This window comes from Danio rerio, chromosome 11 (genome assembly GCF_052040795.2).
Source record: "Danio rerio strain M-AB ecotype USA chromosome 11, GRCz13ab, whole genome shotgun sequence".
Lineage (NCBI taxonomy): Eukaryota > Metazoa > Chordata > Actinopteri > Cypriniformes > Danionidae > Danio > Danio rerio.
This window is the reverse complement of record NC_141031.1, coordinates 27,013,131-27,033,913: the sequence shown is the minus strand read 5'-3', so window position 1 is coordinate 27,033,913 and position 20,783 is coordinate 27,013,131. Positions and strand designations below refer to the sequence as shown.

At 35.0% G+C, this 20,783-nt stretch overlaps 1 protein-coding gene across 13 annotated transcripts in view; it reads left to right on the top strand.

Moving 5' to 3' along the window:
• plekhg5a (pleckstrin homology domain containing, family G (with RhoGef domain) member 5a) overlaps window positions 1-20,783 on the top strand; it is a 74,196-nt gene that overhangs the window by 19,747 nt on the left and 33,666 nt on the right. For 6 of the 13 annotated variants that reach the window (XM_087273557.1, XM_087273561.1, XM_087273555.1 and 3 more), the window contains 6 exons: window positions 12,522-12,663; window positions 13,355-13,454; window positions 15,572-15,632; window positions 15,856-15,947; window positions 16,040-16,176; window positions 18,008-18,204. In XM_087273557.1, the coding sequence (XP_087129683.1) occupies window positions 12,522-12,663; window positions 13,355-13,454; window positions 15,572-15,632; window positions 15,856-15,947; window positions 16,040-16,176; window positions 18,008-18,204 (729 nt within the window). Of the gene's footprint in view, window positions 1-8,472; window positions 8,559-12,521; window positions 12,664-13,354; window positions 13,455-15,571; window positions 15,633-15,855; window positions 15,948-16,039; window positions 16,177-18,007; window positions 18,205-20,783 lie in introns of those variants that run through there. The other 7 variants (XM_087273558.1, XM_087273567.1, XM_087273556.1 and 4 more) reach the window with 3 other exon arrangements.

The following is a 20,783-nucleotide window of genomic DNA, read 5'->3' as shown; positions in this document are numbered from 1 at the left end:
ATTTCAATGATTACTCAAAGTTACTAATAGTTTAAGTAAGACTGGTCTGCTTAATTCTATCGTAATGATCATAATATGACTAAATAGCTCTTTTTGATTTAAGTAGCAGCTCTATGGGGACCGCATAAAAAATATCCTAATCTGAGTAAGTAGGGTTCTGCCTTTTTAGAATAGCGTTCAATCGTCACTGCTTAGTGACCAAGACTGACATGATTAAGAGATTGTATACTCAGCTGGTACAAGACTCAGGATGTTATAGGAATCAGAATAAATGAGAATAAAATACAATACCAAATCGAAGAGAATATTCACTCCTAATCTAAAGTAATAATAAAAGAATCTAAATAATCTTATCAATGTTTTATAATTGGAGTCAGATAAAACAAGGATAAATATATTAATATTCTAAGCCACCTCATACTAAAATTGATGTCAGATATTAGTTGAGTTTAAAGTAAACCGAAACTGTACTGGAAAGACCGAACATGCAGTGAACCTTCATCCACCAGTAGACGCTGTCATTGGACTAACTGGCTGGACCTTACAGTGTCTTGAAAAATATCTAGTCAAATTTTGTTTACTGTTCTCATGACAAAGATAAAATTAATTAGTTATTAGAAATGACTTATTAAAACTATTATCTTTAGAAATGTGTTGAAAAAAAAAATTCTCCATTAAACAGAAATTGGGGAAAAAATATTCAGGGTGGCTAATAATTCTGACTTCAACTGTATTTGGTTTATATACAGTATTTATGGTTTATATATAACAGTGTGACAAATAAATTTATAATCTGGTGTCTCACCCTCTCCTAAATTGAAGCTGAAAGGGCATCTGTTGCTGGAAAATGCTGGGCGTTTGCTGGAATAATTGGCTGTTCATTCTACTGTGGCGACCCCTGATAAATAAGGGACTATGCTGGAGAATAAATGAATAATCTGACAAAATATGTAAGTACTTAGTTCTCATTTAATTCAGTTACAATTTATTTATAATGAATTACAATATACTATGAACTTAAGTGATTTCTAAATAAATGGCAGATATAAAATGATAAATTGATCCAAGTATGTAAAATAAACAATATGAAAATGATACTACAAATAAACTCTAGTTTTATGTGTAGGATCATTAATTTTTTTCTTTACTTTAACCTGTTCATTTTCACCCTCTTTAAGTTTATAGGCGTGAAAAATTTATAATTTCTCAACATAAAATGTTGTAATTCTTAAATATTTTCGAATACAGATACAAACGTATTGTTTTTTTAGTTGACAATAAGAAATTTACAGAAGTCTTAGAAGTCTATTGGACTTTTATTATAGTCTTTTATTATGCAAATACACATTTTAATCAAATAAGTTTGGACTCGAAGCCAAAATCCAACCTGTCTGATCGTGTACCAAATATTGATATCATAACAATTGAGATTCCTGTGTTTGTTAAAGCAAATATAGTCACTAGTTAACACCCAAAGATAGTTTTTATGCATTTTCTGTCACAAATTAATACATATCTTGTACAGTATCACATCTATCACAAAACAGTCAAAGCAAAAGACATTATTATTTTATAAAATCTTTTAAAAACAGATATTGTTTATATGTAAAAATAATTTAGCATGCTTATAATAATTCAGCTCTTTTCCCAATGGTTCTCTCATCAGACCAAGTGTGAAAACAGCCTTACCTCTCATATTTCATGCTGTACCATCTGTCAACATGAAGATTTTTAATTCTCTCCTTGTTTGTGCTTTTTTGCAAAGCACAGCTCTTCAGCTCTCTCATTCAGTCCTTTAAAGGAGACCTCTGATGTCACCAGACAGGAATTAAGTCTCTGGATGAACAATGAGGTCACAATGCATGACCCCTAAGGTGTAAAATTACAGTCATTTTCAGCTCTAAATCAGGTATTCAAGCCTTCTTTGCTTCAGGCACATATATGTAATGACGACATGCTTCAAATTAAAGCAAATGTCAGTCGTTTTGATGAGCACACTTTGAAGCTTTATATATAAGTAAAACAATTTGACAAAATGTGATTGGATTGTTTTTTGCTCGCAATTCTCACTTTCTCACAATTGCATGCATAATTGCAAGAAATATATCATAAAATTTAAAAAAAAATAAAAGGTAAGAGTTTGAATCTTGGATTTTTTTTTTTAAATCAGGATAACGAGATATCTACCCAGTTAACAATTTTAGCTTCCCAAAAGTTCCTATTAAGTTATATAAATTTTTTTTCCATAAATAGTGGTCACAAGGTATAATATATTTTAAGGTATAATTCACACTAATAATAAACCAGTAAATATGACTTTCAGCTCAATAAATAGTAATATATTTATTACTATAAATATATTATTTTATGGTAATATATATATAATTATTAATAATTTGCTGCTTATTAATCATTAATTAAAGTAGAAGCTGGGTACACATTGAGTAGTGTGATTTGTATTATTATTAATATTGTATAAGATTAGGGATGTAGAATAAGATCATGCAGGTGGCTCAGTGCTTAGTACTTTCGCCTTACAGCAAGAAGGTCACTGGTTCGAGTCCCGGCCTGACAAGTTGGTGTTTCTGTGTGAAGTTTGCATGTTTTCCACTTGATAGCGTGGGTTTCCTCCGCGTGCTTCGTTTTTCCCCACAGTCCAAAGGCATGCGCTTTAGGTAAATTGTATGAACTAAGTTGGCTGTAGGACATCCGCTGCATAAAACATATGCTGGAATAGTTGGTGGTTCATTCTGCTGTGGTGATCCCGTGATAAATCAAAGACTTAGCTGATGGAAAATGAACAAATGAATGAATAAGATCATGCAGAATCCGCTTGTTAAGTGTGATGTCACGCGAAGCGGCTTCCGGGTCCAAGCGCTCTATTCAACTGAATGGGGAGACTCATAAAATGGTAATAATAAACGTTTACAAAGCGATTTAAGGCTTTCGAAAATCACGATCGCAGTATATATGTCCATGCCTAATATCCGATGGCCAGAAAGTGATTCATTTTTTATAAATTGTTAAAATTTTGGTATTTGTTATGCAGCAAGCCCAGAGATTGTTGTGTACATTATGATTTTATATATAATTAACTTTAATGTGTGATAGGAATAAAACGTGATCATAAACGAATGATTTCTCCACTCAAATGAGTGGCGGCTTGGACTCGGAAACAGTATTCATACGTCACAAAAACGTCACCACTTAACAAGGGGATATGTACTTTGTACTGTAAGTATTAATAAACAGTCAACATCTTAATAATGGGTGTCTCGGTGGCGCAGTGGGTAGCACAATCACCTCACAACAAGAAGGTCGTTGCTTCGAGCCTCGGCTGGGTCAGTTGGCATTTCTATGTGGAGTTTGCATGTTCTCCCCGTGATCGCTTGGGTTTTCTCAGGGTGCTCCAGTTTTCCCCCACAGTCCAAAAACATGTGGTGTATTGGGTAGGCTAAATTGGCCATAGTTTATGTTTGTGAATGAGTGTATGGATGTTTCCCTGTGGTAGGTTGGAAGGGCATCCGCTGCGTAAAAAAATATGCTGGATGAGTTGGAGGTTCATTCTGCTGTGGCGACCTCTGATTAATGGAAGGACTAAACTGAAAAGAATCTAAATCTTAATAATCCTAATCTTAATCATGAATATTGAATAATAGGCAGGTAATGAGCCACTAAATAATAAAAAGAATTGGTACTCATCTAAAGTTTTTTTTTTTTTAATTGTAAAGTTTGAAAAAAAACAAACATTTTAAGAGTGAAGAAAAGAGTCAGAATTGTAAGAAAGAAAAATAAAAATTTACCAGGAAAGCAATTGTCAAAACTTTGAGGAAAAAAGTGACAGTCACCTCCTTTTTAAAATCTTTTTATCCTGCAATCAGTGTCAAATTTAGGCATGGGCAATATGGGCGATCGCCCAGGGTGGCATCTTGCTGGGGGTGGCATGGGGAGATGGTGCAAAAGAAAGAAAAAACAAAAACAATCCACGGTAAAAAGCATATGTGCCTCAGTATGCTTTGAGATACGATTTATTTTATGCAAGTGTATTAATGCCAAGAGTGGTAGGCTATCCCAGAAAAAAGACGTTAGGAGCCATCCATATTTGGCATCTGTTGTAAGCGCAAGTTTGTTTTTCTCTTTGTGAAACAAAAACAACGCTGATGCAAGCAAACTGGCGCATGCGCACAGAGAACCATTCCTGCGTATCTCACACGCTTATGATCCCAGCATAAATCCCAGTTGTTTACATGCATGCTGATAAAACGCGCAAAGTTAGGATAAAGAGTGAGGGAAGTAAGACTACATTAATTCTCGTCCTTAAGTCGAGTCAGATAAGATGTACAGATAATTCTATAAAACACTTTTTTTTTTTTATAGAATTGTCAAAATTAATATTCATGTAAAATGTATCTCAAGTGATCTTGGCATGCTTAACATGTACATGTTTAAGGGTTCTTTTTTATATTAACTAGATGTAACTTTACATGGGGGTGTATATGGGGTGGTTCGCCCAAGGTGCTATTCAAGCTAGAACAGCTACTGCCTGCAATCAAAATGCCTTTGAAATTATAGACTGCAAAAAGTTTGAAATGCGATCAAGATCCTATTTGTTTCACCTAGTCAATTGGGGAGAAAATAATCTATAGTCAAAGGCAACACTTCACTATATGGTTGTATTAGTTAATGTTAGTTAATCATAGTTCAACATTTACTAATCCATTAATAAAATCCAAATCCATGCTTGTTAATATTATGCACTGTATGTTAACATGAACTAACAATGAACAACTTTATTTCCATTAACTAACATGAACAAATACTGTAATAAATGAATCGTTCATTGTTTGTTCATGTTAGTAAATATATTAATAAATGTCATACAAATATCGGTCATACTTAGTTCCATACAATGAAACCTTATTGTAAAGTGTGACTGGTTTAATATATAAAATGACAATAACGTTACGTTAAACGTGCTTCACTGTTGTTGTATTCAAAAAGTACCCTGATCAGGACATTTTTTAAATATTTGAGCATTTCCCATCATTCATTCTGGGCCAAACAGTGATCTCACACTTGCGGTCCACTTACGCATCCCAGTCCTCTTAAGGGAAGACTGAGAGATGTGGCCACAGGAAGTTGTTGTGGATCTGGACCCGAGTTAAAAACAGGATATCGACACAAGAGTGACGTTTAACAGTTGGAAACGTCCTTCACAGCAACACTTCTGTCTGCCCGTGTTTTTGAGAGATTGGCCTCCATGGGGCATGTTTTACCTGACCTGTCACATCCTTTGCTGGTTTGTTTAGTTATTTTAAAGTCCTGCTTTATTCCGAGGTCATCAACTGCAAACATAAGCCGTTTTTGAGTTTAGCAAGTTTACACATTGTTTTTTATCCTTGTGATTTTGATAAGTTACAATAATTTGTGTTTTAGAACATTAATAGGCCTTACATCAGCTTGCTATATAAAGCATAGGCAAAGAAAGAGAGGAAGTGTGGAGAGAGTAAAAGAAAGGGGGGTCGATATTGTAATATTCTGTATTTGGTAGATGTAAGCTCAGCCGCAGGCTTCAAAGACTGTGTTTTTATGTAGGATATCCTGACACCACATGACCCAGACTCCTGCAGGGGTGAATTCTGGGAAGTGTCTGATGTACAGTAGATACAAGGGAAAATAAAAGAACCATGCTTATTGTATTGTTGCATGTAGTTAGGATTTTAAATAACGTTTTTATTCTTGTGTTGACAGTTTGTTTTGTCAACACTACTACTGAATTATGCAGTAATAGGGTGTTTCTTTAAGTATAATATTTCGTACAATAAAATACAATAAAAAAATTTATTAATAAGCACATTTAAAAACAACCAAAGTTGACCAAAGCTGTACATAGGAGTACTAAAGACAGAAAATATAAAAACATTTTACAAATAAAAGCAATAAAACAGTGATCAAGGAGTATTAAAAGCGAGAGAAAATAGATGGGTCTTTAAACAGACTTAAACAGAAATAGCGGGAGAATGTCTAATGTGAATTGGTAGTGTTCCAGAGTTTAGGACCAGCAACAGCAAACACTTGATTGCCTTATATGATCTCAATGATCAAGAGGGGGTATACGGACAACGCAAGTCTGTAAGGTACTAAGAAGCAAGATTATTGGCAGCTTTGTAAACAAATAATATCATTTTAAAATCAATTCTGTATTTAATGGGTAACCAGTGAAGTGCAGCTAAAATAGGAGTCCCAGAGAGTAGTCTAGCAGCCGCATTTTGTACCAGCTGCAGATGAGAGAGAGAAGACAGGGAAATACCTGAATAGAGAGAGTAACAGTAATCCAGATGTGCTGTTATGAATGCATTTCATTAAATAGTTTTTTGCTAAATATAAGCCAATATATGTATACTGGACCTGACAATATTTCTTAACTTTATCTAAATGTTGCTCTTGCTAATTTTCTTGACTGGGCTTATTGTTGTTGCTGTTGTAATTAACTTATCATTATGCAGTTATTTAATATTATCCTGCAGTTTTTGAGTTTTCTTGAGCTTTTGAGTTATTTATTTATTTATTTTTTATTCATTCATTTATTTTTACATTTGGAAGGAGTTCTGTATATGTAAATGCGCCATTAATCCAGACAAACTAGATTTCTGTCTCTCCGCAGTGACAGAAACAGAAACTGTCACAAACATGACCACCAAATTAACATTTTTACATAAATTTTCACTAATGATCTCACAACAGCTAGATTTGAAGTCTGATACATCAATAATGCAACCCACTCTCACTCTGAATATGTACTGCTATATACATTTCTGGAGAGCACCAAATACGTCCCAGGAGTTACATTTGTCTTTTTTTTTTTTTTTGCAATCCACCAGAGGGCACAGTGTACACTTTTTTGAGATCTCAACTTTCTCTCGTGAGTACCATTTGCACTTGATGGTCTTGCATAAATCCACCCGAGGTTGCTGTCAACTGAATGACTGACTCCTCCTTCTTTAAGCCCCCAAAAAAAACCCTTGCCTGATTTTTACCACATCTTCACATTATACCAGATTCTCTCCTGTTATTTACTTGTTTATTTTTTGGCTTCTGTTTTTGACTTACCCTCTTTCTGGAACTTTTCTTCACCGAACTTGAACCCCATCATTGTGGTCAACTTCTCTCTGCATCTCAAGTCTGCCGACATACATGTAGAGCTACTGGACAAACTGGTAACAGTGGGAATGCCATCCATGTGGAGGTAAGCGGTCGGCTGGTAAGCGGTAAAAGGAACGCCGTCATACCGCCCCGCAGCGTTCATTTTAAAGAAGAAATGTAGCCATACATACTGCTGGCTACATAAATCGCAATCTCCAGAAGTTAGCAAATAGGGCTGCGTTTTCAAAATGAGCCCGTGTTGGAACAATATTACGGTTGTATCTGCTCCTGATCATAGATGTTTCAACTGATCACTGTAGATCAGGGTTCTCAAAGTCCAGATTCCAGTTCGTATCCAGTATAGTAGAGAATTTAATCTGGACCCACCCACATTTCATACTAAATGTGTGTAAGGGATTAAAAGTTTGGATTTGCTACTTTGAAAAAAAAAAAAAAAAACTTGCTGTCTTGGATTTAAATTCCCTTTTGGTGAGGGTCTGAAATGAAATCAAAAGTATAGTTTTCTTGCAAGACACTTTGGTCATGACTTCAAATCAGCTTATGACTTCATTTGCCAGTTAGAAAACAAACATTTATTGTACTTTTATCATATAGTACTATACACCATTTAACTTAATATTTTAGTCAGTTTGATTGACACACAGTAAGTTAATATGACTGCAAAAGTTCAACTGATTCCACTAAAACAGTGAAGGAACTTTTGTTGTTGTTGTTGTTGTTGTTGTTGTTGTTAATATATGTATTTGCATGTTTATTAAAAATCATTCTTTCATAAGCAGTTCTTTCAAAACTTTAACATTGATGAAAGATCAAATTTGTACCTTTGAATTGAGACTCCTGCTCTACATGATAAATGACAGATTTAAAAACGAAATCCCAGGCAGTGAAAGGCTACAAGTGTGGCAGAGCTTTTGTGTGTTTGTTTTTTTTTTTTTTTAATATATATATAGTATGATGGTTGGGCAAATCTGTTTGTGCTCTGCAAAATCAGCAGGAGTAGTGGGTGTGTCTGGAAAACCACAACTCTTTTTTTACACCTGCATTTAGATGTATCAGTCAGTACACACAGCTGCTCTATCTGAATCACCTACAACACACACACACACACACACACACACACACACACACACACACACACACACACACACACACACACACACACACAGACAGACTCTGTTGGAGCCGTTCAGAAGCAGCCAGTAAAAAGGAAGGAAGCGGGAAGTGAAAAAGCAGAGCGACGGAGAGTCAGAAATGGGGGTGTTATGCGCTCAAAGCATTGAGTTGTCCTGAAACTCTTCGTTGTTTTTTGCCATTCTTACGGACCTTGGAGAAGCCGTCATCTTCAGGAGGAGAGAGACAGACTGGCGCATTTGAGTGTGTGACACCAGCATCAGGTGTGTGTGTGTGTGTGTCAAGAATGCATTATTGTTTGTGATTTCACAGGGGCGTCTGAGGGTTTATGGTTGTTATTAAAAAGATCTGCGTGGTGCTGCGGTTTTTACCACAGATGTGTGAATAGAGAAATGAGGCATAGGCAAAACTGATGATAGAGCTGCGTTCACTCTCTTGATGATCTTTGTGCTCTTTCAATGGCTTGTTATTCCTTAGAGGCACAGTGTCCTGTATTTCACTTTGTGCTTATTTTAATCACTGTTCTTGGGTATATTCTCTACAGTGACCTTTTAATTATGGGCGTACACTGGCGTGAGACCGTTTGAGGTCTGATAACTGTGAGGAGAGAACAATAATGGACTTTTTTTCTCCTCCGGGCCCTTTGTAAACGTCAGCACATGACAATCACAAGCAGATTTTGTTGGCTCTGTATTCTCTCAAGGGTCATTTGGGGCAAAAACAAGGGCTTTTTTTTTTATAAATGTAAGTGATTGAACATAAAATAATTCAGTTTCTCCCCCTTAAAACATAAGAATTGTTTGGATTCAACAAATTTTAAATAAGTGGTTTGAACAAGTAGACTTTTTTGTAAATAATTGACAAAAGCATTTAGACAAAGGATTTTATTGTTGATTAGTATGTGCATTTTAATTATATAAAATATTAAATGTTATGTTGCATTATCAGAATTATATTGGTTATTTGCCATATCTTACAACCTAGTAAGTGTTTATAGGTACTATACTATACTATACTATACTATACTATACTATACTATACTATACAGTATAATACTGTTGTCATGTCCCCCAGATTTAAAGTACAGGTCAGTATCAGGTCATTTAGAGCTTTTTTTTAAATATATAAAAGGGTCCTGTTTTATTGACATGCTTATGTTGATCACACAGTGCATTTTTTTTTACTTCAGAAAAGTTTTGAAATCATATTGGGTCAAATAGACGTGATAGCAACAGTTGAACCCATTTCTAATTCTTACCAAATGTCCTTTTCTGTGGAAAAAAAGCTCTAAATGACAGTATTATTATATTGTTAACATTATATCTCTTTTTAAAAGATGTATAATCGAATAATAATTTAATATTGATATATAATATAAGATTTATAATGTAATATTGATGTGCAATATGAATTATTCTTATTTTTGAATGCTTCATTTGTATAAAATGAAACCAAGAAAAAATTAGGCAACACTTTAGGCTTGACGTGCTTCTCCTGGCTTTCAGAAGAATTTTTCCCTACTCTAACTCATTGCAAATGCATTTCAAATAAGAAGACAAAGGAAAAACAGAGGGGGAGAAAGTCCCAGGTAGGATAAAGTAACGGTTTGCCTTGGCAGTAGTTGCTCTAAGCCTTATTTAGGCTTACATTTTTACTTATGAGCCTCAATCTGGCTTTACTTTGTTCTCAGCTGGAAGCCATATTGGTCTAAAAAAGTATACATAAAAATCGTTTATGACAGCAACTCTTCACATTCTCAGTCCTAATGATTATTTTTCAATCTGCGGTATCGACATTATATAACTTCTAGAATCTGCCCATTTTCCTGATTCTTGTCTCCTATTGTTTGTAGGGGTTTTGCTGGCACATGTTCCCCGTCCTGCTTACTCACTTCTTGTGCTTTTCTATCAGATGGTGCTTCGTCACTGCTTTAGCATCTAGAGGCGCATTTGTTTTGGCACCTTTAGCTCGAGAATGTGTGCATAAATATATTTAGAGTGGATCCTGAATTGAATTTGTTTGAGAAGCAGCTGTTTGAGAAGTCACCACAAGGATAAAATTGCTGGTTTTCTGAATTTTGCGGTGTAGTTTTTGCATGGTTCTCTATCTTAGTGTGTTCTGTTGCAAAGCTTATCAAGAGTACAATAGAAGGAAGCAGACAACCAGGAGGTCTTTATCCCTCTTTCTTTTTCCCTCTTTCCACACTTTATTTCCTGCTGATGTTGGCCTTAGAACTTGTCCCAGAAACGGCCTTTGGACAGAAAATTAATGCAATGTTGAACTTTATGGAAACATAATGTTGCGTAATAGCAAAGCAGAATATTTCCTGAACTCTTTATGTTCTGAGGCAGATTTTTATTTAAACTTCGTTTTTTTTTTCACCATACATATCATCATATATTTTTCACTGATGTCTGTATTTGTTTAATTCTTGTCTTAAACCCAGGCTTAATTAAACAATGGAAACTATTAGATTATTGTGTTTTAAAACGTTCAAAATGCAAAACAAATCTGAAACACAAATTACCATTTGTGCTCATGTAAAGAAAAAGCAATAGAGCAGGACATTTATCATATATTCAACCATGTATAAACAAGACACTACATAAATAAACAGCTTTTCAATATGTACTACACAAAAAGTATTTTTTTCCGCTACTATCATTTCCAGAAAAGAACATTATTTGTTTGTTCCAGTTTTCATAAAATGTTATAGGGCTGCACGATATTGGAAAAATGGGACATTGCGATATCTTGTTTTTGCAATATATATATATATATATATATATATATATATATATATATATATATATATATATATATATATATATCGATATAAATACAATTTCACAAGATCACACTATTTGGAAAGAATTTAGAAATTTACATTGACTGGGATGCTTTTTTTAAGAGAGTGTAAATATATATTAAATAAAACAAACAAATTTTGAACGATAATTTCACCAATGAATTTTGGTGCAGTCTAACAGTATTAAGGTAGAGAAATTCATTTAAATGTAAAACACTGCATAGTCTTTATTGTAAAAATATTTAAACAATTAACCTCTGTTAAAGTGCCAAGCTTTATAATTTTTTGTGTCAAATTATTTAAATTTGCTTAAAATCTTAGTCACCGGAAATAAGAACAAGTTCAAATAAAAATGGTTCACGCTATTAGATTAGAGTTAAACTTTTCAATAACTCCACAAATCACGTGTTGATCAACTACACTACCGGTCAAAAGTTTGAGGTCAGTTTGTAATTTTTATTTTTATTTTTTTAAGAAAGTTATTCTGTTCATGAAGGTGGCATTTATTAAATGTAAAAATAAGTTCAATATTTATTAGATTTTAAATAACTGCTTTTCTTATTGTATGTAGTTGCAAATGAAAATATTACCCCAGTCATTATTGCTTTTATTACTATTACCATTAATAATAGTAATATTAATTAGGAATGGAAATTAGGATATTAATTAGAAAAATTATGATTCTGAAGGATTGTGACTGAAGACTGGAGTAATGAAGCTGAAAATTCATCTCTAAAATCACTTGAATAAATTATTAAATTAAATGATGATGAACTACTTTTTAACAGTTATTTTATAGACCAATAACATTTCACAATTTTACAAATTTGACTGTATTTTTGATTAAACAAATGCAGCCTTGGTGAGTTGGTTAAGCTTATTTTTAAACCTTGAAAAATCATACTGACCCCAAACTTTTTACCGGTAGTGTATAATCACAACTAGACAGGTCCTGTGATGTGACTATTGCAGATTTGCACATTGCGATATCGATGCTGAAGCAATATAATGTGCAGACCTAAAATGCTACTTCAATCACTGTAATTTCAACCACAGAATGCTGTCAACACCTTTTTTCTTTCTTAATTTTAAAAATGTAACTTCCATCACTGTTATTTCCAACTCTTCAGCGTTGATGGAAATGACGCTATTGTCAAATGTTTTTGACAGAATTTTCCAATGCTTGTGCTGTTGGATATTATTTGAGGGCAATTAAAATAGACAAGCGAAAGTGTTAATTGCTTGAAGAATGTTTGTTTTTAGTCGTCAGAGCCAGAATCCCTTATAGTTTAAAAAACATCAAATTGTAATAAAATTGGGCTATGACCTACAGTACAGCCAGAAACAATTGATGGACTGTATTTCACACACTTTGCTCTTCAAATGTGACATTAATGCTTTATGATTTACTCCTCAGGTTTGTCACCACCCGTCCTGTCAGGACCTTCGAGACGGCAGTCCATTACACTTGTGTGAGTCATGTGACTCCATCTGCCATCCAGCCGCTCATGACGGCATGATATTTGACAGGCACCCGCGCTTTGACCTGCAGCCACAAGGTACAGCATCTCTCTGACTTTTCTCTGCTCAGTTTGAATTCAGATGAGAATACATTCATTCATTCATTCATTCGTTTTCTTTTTGTCTAAGTCCCTTTATTAATCTGGGGTCGCCACAGCGGAATGAACCACAGATGAGAATACAGTGGAAATTAAAATTATTATAATTTTTTTCCCCAAATGATGTTTACTAGAGCAAGAAATTTTTTACAGGCTATCTTAAGTAATATATATATATATATATATATATATATATATATATATATATATATATATATATATATATATATATTTGTTTTTTGTTTTTTCTGCAGAACAACCCATTGTTCAATCATACAATGATGTGCCTAATTACCCTAGTTTATAGTTAACCTAGTTAGAACTTTAAATGGACCTTTAAGCTGAATATCTTTAAAAATATCTAGTAAAATTGTATGTACTGTCATCATGGCAAAGATAAAATAAATCAGTTGTTATATAAACTATTATGTTAAGAAATGTGTTGAATAAAATCTTCTTTCCGTTAAACAGAAATTGCAGACAAAATATACTGGGAGGCTAATAATTCGGGAGGGCTAATAATTCTGACTTCAACTGATGTCAGCTGTCCTTAAGACGAAAGGGTGAAGGTTAATTATCATTACCAGCTTCTGGCAGGATGTTATCATTACCTCACTTCCCGTCCCCACAGGTTCCATCCTGGCCCGGAACGTGTCCACTCGTTCCTGTCCGCCTCGCACTGGTCCCCCCTCTGACATGGAGGACGGAGAGGATGGATGTTCAGACCTAGGGTCAGTTCTTTTCACTTTTATTTCTCCATTTGGACATCCATTATGGCTTCGCTTTAATGAAAGAGGAAGGCTGTGCACTTTCCAGTGGCGTAATCTACTGGAGATGACCTTCTGGGATGCGACTATCTATTGTTTTAGATCATCAAACTGCTTTAGGAAATGGAAAAACATGAACTCTTAAACTTTAATAAGTTAACAGCCTTATAAATGAGTTGGTACAAACTGTGATTTTGGCAAGCTTCCTGATGCAATGTGAATTACACAATTATTTTGGTTTAGAAAGCCTAAGTAACTTTAGCTTACGACATGTCTGATGTTAATTTGTTATCCACATGGGGAGGATTTTGTAGAGAATGAATTATGAGTACTAAAAGAGTTTATTTGCACATGCTTTCTGCATTGTTTTAGTAAGCAAAGCATTAAAACAAGAATTCAAATTGAGCAATGTGCAAAAATGTGAATGGAGTTTTGAAAGGGAGCCCCAAAATTGCTTACAATTATTTAAAGTAAGACAAAGCATAATGATAAAAAAGAAACTGATAAAATTGTGATTTGTGATTTAAAATATGTAATTTAAAAATATTAAAATACAGTTCCTCATTTGCAGGCCTGCTTTTAGAGTGAATAAAAGTTGTAAGTGGTAATAACGTTTTATAAAGATAATCAAGGAGTATTGAAATGTTAATACAGTCACATTACTAAATGGCAGATATTTGACCCCTTTCGCAAGATGTGAAATGTGTCTGTAAATTTTCAGCTCAAAATACCTATCAGATTATTTATTAAAGCTTCCAAAATCTGCCCATTTTGGTGTCTGAATATAGTGCAGCTGTTTTTGTAACCTGTGGCTTTAAATGCAAAAGAGCTGGTTTTCCCCACCCACCGCTCCTTTGTCTGCTTCTCCTGCTTTGCATGAGATAAACAGCAATCAGTGAAACAGACAGAGATGAAGCTGCAATACAGCTCATTTGTCAAAAATACTAAGTAAGTTTATTTGATATATATGTGGTGGAGTTTATTCAAGCCTTTCTGAAATGATAAGTCTCACACAATTGCCGTTTGCAGCACACATACATATGCAGTACACCATGCGGCCATGGTGATTATATTGGTTAAAGATTGTATAGAAATTTTACTGTGTTTATTAAAAACATGCTCTGTTTCAAAAATGTTTTAAACCTATAAAACTTGTAAAAATCACAGAGAGTTGGAACAGATATTTAAATCTCAGTTTCTTTGCAAAGAAATGTTCTGTTGACCTGTGGATACATGTTATGGGGACATAGCACCTGTCAATCAATTCAGGGGGCGGGGAAAACCGCTCTCCTGTTGCGGTGGGCCTTTAAAATCACTGGGATTTAGGTTCTATTTTAATGTAGGGAAATTTTAAAAGAGACTTTTTGGGTTATACCACTCCAATATGACAGTGGATACACTACACCCAGAGTGCGAGTTATTCCACCTGAAGAACATCAAAACAAGAAAGAAATAAAACATAAAGAAATATTTACTCTGATCTGTATCTTAAATAATATGACTAGTTTTTTTTTTTAATGCAAAAAATAACATAAAATACATTTGACCACCCCAATAATGGTGCATTCTCTTGAATGCATGTTTTTGCCAAAATATTAATTTAGTGGTTTGAATTCGGCAAATCTAGAGAACCAACAGACAGTGTAAGTGTTCAAAAAAGTGTTTACAATTTTAAAATAGGCATTTGACCTCTAGGTGTTCATAAAACTAGATGCATAGTTTTTTTATTTATTAAACACTTGCTTGCACATGGAAGTTAAACTGTAAAAATAGAAAATATGTGCAGTCTTTCATGGTCATCCATTAATAGATGCTGGAATGCAAACCTGTCACCGTTTATTTAATATCACAAATGTCACTAAGAACTACTCAATATCCCTCAAAAGAAAAACTAAATTTGCTAAATTAGTTAAATGTAATTGATTTAAATATGTAACTTTGGTTCACTGAGGCATATTACCGAACATAACTGAAAAGCTTGACCCCCCCGCCTTTTTCATTATAAAATACCACAAACAAACACTGCACATGGCCTTCACCATCACTCAACTTCAATCATTACCTATTCTTCTGTGCTTTAGGGATCGCAGGAGTGGAGGAATGAAACTGGTTAAAAAGAAGACCAGACGTCGACACACAGATGTAAGAAAAGTACTAGAGCTCTGATTTTCATTAAGACTGTGTATCGCTTTTCTGTCTCAAGCAAATTATCTAGTTTTGCAGGCAAGATTTTGAGGCATTATGTATCCATGAGTCAGTGCTCTTGACCTTTCTTTGTCTGAAAGTAGTCTGTATTGGCAGTAACTGATAGCTTTTATAAATTGTTCTAAAGCAAAAGCTGATTGTCCGTTCTCCACCCCTGCAGGACCCCAGCAAGGAGTGCTTCACTCTGAAGTTTGACTTAAATTTTGAGGTCAGCATGGAGATCGTCCCAGCCGTGAAGAAGAAAACCTTGAGGTGATTTTGTGCTTGAGCCCCTAGGGGGTGCAATAAACTAATCGATGCATTCAGAGTCATGGTTAGCTGACTGTTAGCTTGTTGTGTTTCAGAGAAGTGCTGGGAGCTGTGTTTGAAAGAAAAGGCATTGAGCTGTCACGTGTAAACTTGTTCTTGGATCAGTCCAATACACCGCTTTCACTGGGATTCGAAGCCTACCGCTTTGGTGGCCACTACCTCAGAGTACGAGGTAATTCACTGCTTACTTTTGAGGGCTGGTAGTCAAAATTAAAACTGAAGCATCTCAAAATTTGGTAACACTTTATAATAATGGTTCATAGTTAATGTATTTACATGACTAAGTATGAATAATCTTGTAAAGCATTTATTAGTCATAGTTCAACATTATTTAATGCAATATTAAAATCTAAATTGTGCTTTTTAATATTAGTTTATGCACTGTAACTTAACATGATTTAAATAAATAACATTAACTAATATTAACTAACATTAATAAATACTGTAATAAATGTATTACTAATGGTTTGTTCATGTTAGTAAGTACATTAAAATTAACTAATGGACCATTATTTGGTAACACTTTATTTTGGTGGTCCATTTGAGTATTAGTAGACTGTCAGCTTAATGTCTGTTGATACACCTCCTTCAACAGACATTTAACTGACTATAAAAACTTTGCAAATACATGTCAACGTACACTAACCCTAACCCCAACCTAACAGTCTACTTATAATCTAATGAGAATTAGTTGGCATGTAGTTGCAATGTAATGTAATTTCAACAAACTGAAACGACTGAAATATAATTTTGTTCGTGCGGGCAAAAGAAAGCCTGTTGAATACCGAATGAGAGAATGATCAATCACACACATTATTTAAAATGTATGGCTGAGAAATAATTATTTATTTATTTTTAGTGTGGTTAGAGATACATTTGGTAAATCCTTTGAGCTCTGAGAAGACATGTGAAAAAAAAAATAATTGTAATACAACACTATGAAACCATGACCCATGAGCTCGTGCTCACTAAGCAAGGCCTTACACAACATACACAAAAAGTAAAATGAATTGGGAGGCATGTGGACATTCCACAAAATCTAAATCAAGTCATTTTAGCATGTCAAAATCATATTTATGCATATAAAATATATTTTCCCAACAACAAAAGTGTGGCTAGTGAAAATGATGAGTGGCTAGTAATGTTGGAAAACTACTAGCCACACTGGCTGGTGATCAAAAAAGGTAATGTCATATATCATCGTGATCTCTTACTTCATATGAGATTGATGATGACGACTGCTGTAGTTTTTCCAGTTGTGTTATTTTTTGGTATTCATCTTCAGGAAATCATTGAAGGCAACAATATCATATCATAACAATTTAATGTGTCAATAGATAGAGAAATTTAGCTGTTTTTATTTGAGCGATTTCTTTTTACAAAGCATGAACGTAAAACACGAACGCGGTTATGATTGTAATAAAACATGTGCTTGTGTATTGTAAAAATTCAGAATAATGACAAATAATGACAATGGCATCTCCTGACTTCCGTGTGCAGGCATGCAGTTCTTGTAAATGTATTCTGGGAAATTTTCTTAGCCCTTGGTTTCAAGTGTGGTCCTGAAGAATCTCTGTTTAAAGGGGTATCCCTTCCCATTAGCCTTACTCCTTCATGCTAAAGAGAATCGGGACACCCCTACCCCTTCACGTGAACACACAAATCGAGGGGCAGTGGTAAGGGGAAGGGCTAAGGGGTAGAATTAGGATTGCGCCTTAATGCTACTAGCTCTATGTTTAGCTGTTTTGTCTACATGTAATGCTTTTCTTATTTCTTAATTTTAAAATGAACAATGTTTTATGCAATAGGCTTTCCTCAAGAAAGAGTTGGAATTTTCTCATTGTAATTTGAGAAAATGATGTGCAGAGCACTCTGACCTTCGAAAAGAAGTAGCATGGTTAATATTTTAAAATTGTATGGATGAATCAACAGTATCATTTATCATGCCAATGACAAGGTTCTGGCCAGCATAAATGACAGTTTGTGTGTGTGTTTGTGTGTAGCCCGACCAGGAGAGGATCTAAGGGTGGAGAGGTGTGTGAAAGATCCTCGTTCTCTCAGTCTGCCCATCATGAGGTCCTCCAGCAACACACACAGCTCCTCTACTGACCGAGCGGAGCATGGCTCTCTTGGACGCCGAGAGGCAGCAGACCTGCTAGTCGGCCTGGTAGGTCATGCTGCCTACATACAGAAGAATGGGGTTAGTTGACACAATGATTTAATCTTATTTTTATTTTTTATTGTGCTTGGTTCTTTTTTCTTTTTTTTTTTGGTCCCATAGTGATACATAAATTATTTTGTCATAGTAAATGCTGTTGGCACACAATTTCGCTCATACTTTGACTTTTTTTTTAAACATTACAATTAATATAATATTTATATATAATATGTTTAACTTACTGTATGAATAACTATTAAATTATATTATATTATTATATTATATACAACATTTAGTGAATTAAATGTTTTAATATTGCTTTTTAAAAGTTTGTTTTTTTCACAAGGCTAGATTAAAAAAACACTGTGAGCAAAAATACATAAAAACAATAGTCTTGTGCAATATTAATACTGTTTAAATAAAAAAAATCCTATTTTATCTTTTAAAATGTAATTTATTCCTACTGAATTTTCAGACTTCAATGTCACATAATCCTTAAAAAAAATCATAACTATTATTATTATTATAATTATTACCAATTCTGAAAACAGCTGACTTGTTTTAAAAATCTTAATGTCACTTTTAATCAATGTAATGTCTCCTTGGTTAATAAAACATATTAGCTTAATAACACAAAAGTACTTAAAGGGCACCTGTGGTGAAAAGTCTACTTTTTAAGCTGTTTGGACAGACGTGTGTAAGTATAGGGTCATATTGGGGTGATATAAACGCACACAGTCCTTTTTTTTCAATTTAACAACATAAAGACGGTGGACCAATCGGAGCTGTTTTCAGGTCGACCGCAACTTGATGTAGGAGTGCGGTCCCCCCGCCCACCAATATTGATTAACCACCACGCGTCACGATCATATCCTCAGTTTCTTGTTTCAAGTCTGCCATTTTCAGCGTGTGAGTCAAAGCGATTTGGCTATTTTTAGATGTAAGGCTCATTGGGCTCAACACAAGATCAATTTTCTCCACATTATCGATCTAATCGTAATTATTGTTTGTACCTTTAGGTAGGTTTGCAAACATGTGTACTTTTCATTGCGTCTACTTAAAACTTCATCCGTTTGCATTTCTCGCAAACACAGAAGCTCCCTGTGATCTTAGGTGCAGCTGGAAAAGTGCAAGCGCGTTGCCTCATGTCCGCGTCTCTCCATTGGAAATAAAATAACAAACTTGCCTGCAGGTTGCACACCAGAAGCGCCTCTCTGCGTGTCGCGGTGCTGCGCATTTCAGAGATCTGGGCGTGGGTTTCTGCCGGGGTGCACGCGGGGCTCTTCGGGTCGGCGGCTGGGCGCCATTGTATTTGCCCTGGTGGAGGCCTGTGTTTGGAGTTCTGAAATGCATGGCGCTGCGTGGCGCGACGATTCGGGTCACTTCATGTTTCTGCTGCACCACTAAGTATCTGGTGTGCCGTGTCGCGGCTTCGAGCGGCACATCCGGTCCCTCAATCAAAGTTTATTCAGTGTACATTGTTATTAGTCTCGGTGTACAGGCTCGGCACTCGACACTCTAGCACACGGTTGGCTGTAAAACTATACAGAGACACAAATGATTTAGTAGTCTCTGCTTGGTCTGTGTCCAAGTCGTACACACACGGCTGAATGCTGATGCTAGCTTAGCTTCTCTCTGTCTGCCTGTCTGTTGTAAACACAAAGTGTGGGAGCCCTTGGCTCCGCCCCCTTGTTACGTTGAGCGGGAAGCCGAAACTAATTTTTATTTGAAGCAACACGCCTTCTAAAACAGCGAGCTGTCTACACACCCACAACATAACACTTTTGAACACATTATAATAAAAACAACTAAACTGTGTGTTGAACTAAACCTAAACTGGCACACTTAGAAGAACCATAATATTAGTATTAAATCATAAAAAAGGGGTAAACTATGTCCCCTTTAACCATAGTAAAGTGTGACTGCTGGCCCCGGTCTGCAATTTGGTCTGTCTTTGTGACTAGTTTGTTTTAGCATTCTATCACATCCAATTACCTTCTTTTTACTGTGCAGTTTAGTCTAGTGTAAATGAGTTATATCATTTAAAACATAGCAATTCCACCTATTGTGCAAACCTGTTTGTGACATATGATCACAGTAAATGCTGTTTTACTGCAGTCTTACTGCCATCCACATACAGTAAATGACTGAATCACTGTTTTGTGACAATGTTGCATTGTCACCCTTTCCTTATTCCTGGTAGAGCTCTGAATTAGAGAATACAAGATTTGGAAACAGTCCGGCCCTTTTTAAGGATCATATCAGAGACACAGTCAGGGTTGAGTTTGTTTAAATACAGGGATGTGTCTCGGAAATCCTGATTGCACTGCCAAAAGACTTGACTTCCACACAAGCAGCATGTGCCAGCCTGAGAATTGAAGCTCAAAATTAAACAAAGAATCCTTCCCATTAAAGTAAACACACTTTCCTTTAATGTAACATGATTTAGTGCTATGAAATTACCATCAGTTTTTAGGCCTGCGTTTAGCCATCTTCAGTTCCCATGGAGAATTTGCATACGATATTAAAGAGGAGCAAAGTTCAAAGCTCATCAGATTGTATTTCCTTATGACTGCCCGAAAACTCTCTCTGCTTAGTCAGGAGTTCTGTGGAGAACAAGG